Source organism: Penaeus vannamei, chromosome 8 (genome assembly GCF_042767895.1).
Source record: "Penaeus vannamei isolate JL-2024 chromosome 8, ASM4276789v1, whole genome shotgun sequence".
Classification (NCBI taxonomy): domain Eukaryota; kingdom Metazoa; phylum Arthropoda; class Malacostraca; order Decapoda; family Penaeidae; genus Penaeus; species Penaeus vannamei.
The window spans coordinates 28177746-28180245 of record NC_091556.1 but is presented as its reverse complement, the minus strand read 5'-3'; the positions used below and the strand labels follow the sequence as shown (position 1 = coordinate 28180245).

Genomic DNA, 2500 nt, shown 5'->3' with positions numbered 1-2500 from the left:
TCTTTCTCCCTGACGACCACTAGCTCACGTATGTACGGGCTTGGTGGTCTCTGGCTCTTATGTATTCGAATATCTTCCTCGTTCTTATCTTTCTTTGATTTTTTTTTATCAGTTCTTATCTTTCCCTGAAGATCTCCCTTGCTCTTTTCTCTTCCTGAAGATCTCTCCTGCTCTTATCTCTCCCTAAAGACCTCCCTTGCTCTTATCTCTCTCTGAAGATCTCTCCAGCTCTTATCTCTCCTTGAAGACCTCCCTTGCTCTTATCTCTCCCTGAAGATCTCTCCAGCTCTTATCTCTCTCTCCCTGAAGATCTCTCCAGCTCTTATCTCTCTCTCCCTGAAGATCTCTCCAGCTCTTATCTCTCTCTCCCTGAAGATCTCTCCGGCTCTTATCTCTCCTTGAAGACCTCCTTTGCTCTTATCTCTCCCTGAAGACCTCCCTTGCTCTTATCTCTCCCTGAAGATCTCTCCAGCTGTCATCCCTCCCTGAAGATCTCCCTTACTTTTATCTCTCTCTTTAGATCTCACTAGTTCTTATCCCTCGCTGAAGATCTCCCTTACTCTTATCTATCCCTGAGGATCTCCTTTGCTCTCATCTCTCCCAGAGCATCTCCCCAGCACTTATCTCTGCCTTATCTCTCACCCATACAGCTGACGGTACTGAACGCGGGCCGGAAGTACCTGCACCTGGACAGCCTGTCGGGGAAGGTGTTCCTGACCTCGGGCCTCGGAGGCATGTCGGGGGCGCAGGCAAAGGCAGCTGTCATCTGTGGCTGCATCGGCGTCGTCGCAGAGGTCAGTCAAAGGTCATGCTTCGAAAGGTCAATTAATTCAGTAAAAAGTCAAAGTCAAAACAGATCCTTCCGTCACCCGACGACGTGTGAATCAAACGCTCATTATTTCGGTTCGGTTTTGTATACAAAAAAAGAAGAAAAAGAAAGACAGAAAAAAAGACGCTGACAAAACAATGATTATTGATGACGATTTTTTTCCACGCTTCAAAAGAGCACACCAGGTGTCATTTTGTACAGAATAAAACTGTTCATTTTATAACATACGACAATACAAATGAAAATAATAACAACAGAAATTAAATCCAAATAAATATTCACATACAATCATACTAATTAACTCCTTTTTATACCATGGGCAGTTTTAATGTAGAAATAAATATATTGCATCTTGCAGGTCAGCGAAGAAGCTCTGAAGAAAAGGCACGAGCAGGGATGGCTGTTAGAGTACACTGATAACCTGGACAACCTTATACGCAGGATAAGGGAAGCAAGACGCAAGAAGGAGGTGATAAACACGGTCCAAAAACACATGAGTTGAAGAAGAAAGAAAGTGAGAGAAGAAGAGAGGGAGAGAGGGAGAGAGGGAGAGAGGGAGAGAGGGAGAGAGGGAGAGAGGGAGAGAGGGAGAGAGAGAGAGAGAGAGAGAGAGAGAGAGAGAGAGAGAGAGAGAGAGAGAGAGAGAGAGAGAGAGAGAGAGAGAGAGAGAGAGAGAGTGAGTGAGTGAGAGAAATAGTGAGATTAATATACCTTCTTTCCCCGTGGCAGGTGACCTCCATCGGTTTCCATGGCAACGTCGTGAGTGTGTGGGAACGGCTTGTGCAGGAATACGAACAGACTGGAGAACTCCTGGTGGAGCTTGGGTCGGACCAGACTTCGTGTCACAATCCTTTCAGTGGTGGCTATTATCCAGTCCAATTGTCCTTCAAGGAGGCTCAGGAGGTGAGAACTTGGTTCCTTACAAAGGGTCTAGAAGGAAAGCGAGGAGTTTGAGAGGTGAGGGGCAGAGGTTTTGGAGGAGGAGGTGGTAAGATGGGTAAGGAGGAGGGAGCGTGAGGTAAGGATAAGCAGAAAGGAGGGAGAAAGAAAGTTATTAAGCTTTGAAAAGGCCTGGGGCTTGACACACACACACACACGCGCGCACACACGCACACACATACAAGCTTACGTAAAACCAAGTAAACAGAAAGTATTCCTTAAACAACAGCCTCAGAAGGTGAATGGCGAGTATCGAAGAGAGACAAAAGGGACGCAGCGTAAAGGGTCATTTAGGAAGTTTGGCCGAACTTGTCGTGGAGGCGAGAGGAAAGATTTATGTCCTTCGGGAAAGACTTCTCGAAGGAAAGGAAGGTAGTAACTCACTGATCAAATTATGTACTCACGGCGATACCCAGGGCCTACGTGAGGAGTAGGGCGAAGGAGAGACGGACTGAGTGAGTGAGAGAGAAAGTGAAAAAAGAGAAAAAGAGAAAGAGGGAGGGAGGGAGGGAGGGAGGGAGGGAGCGAGCGAGCGAGCGAGCGAGAGAGAGAGAGAGAGAGAGAGAGGGAGAGAGAGAGAGAGAGAGAGAGAGAGAGAGAGAGAGAGAGAGAGAGAGAGAGAGAGAGAGAGAGAGAGAGAGAGAGAGAGAGAGAGAGAGAGAGAGATAAAATCTGAATGGAAAAAGAGGAAGATAAAAAGAGAAGAGAGAAAGCTCCAAGGAATAACGGAAT

The 2500-nt window shown here is 46.7% G+C and overlaps 1 protein-coding gene across 1 annotated transcript in view; it reads left to right on the top strand.

The window, feature by feature from the left end:
* LOC113815355 (urocanate hydratase) overlaps positions 1-2500 on the top strand; it is a 99506-nt gene that overhangs the window by 52880 nt on the left and 44126 nt on the right. Inside the window, exons 6-8 of the mRNA XM_070124483.1 lie at positions 651-794; positions 1188-1298; positions 1559-1732. Of these exons, the coding sequence (XP_069980584.1) occupies positions 651-794; positions 1188-1298; positions 1559-1732 (429 nt within the window). The remainder of the gene's footprint in view (positions 1-650; positions 795-1187; positions 1299-1558; positions 1733-2500) is intronic.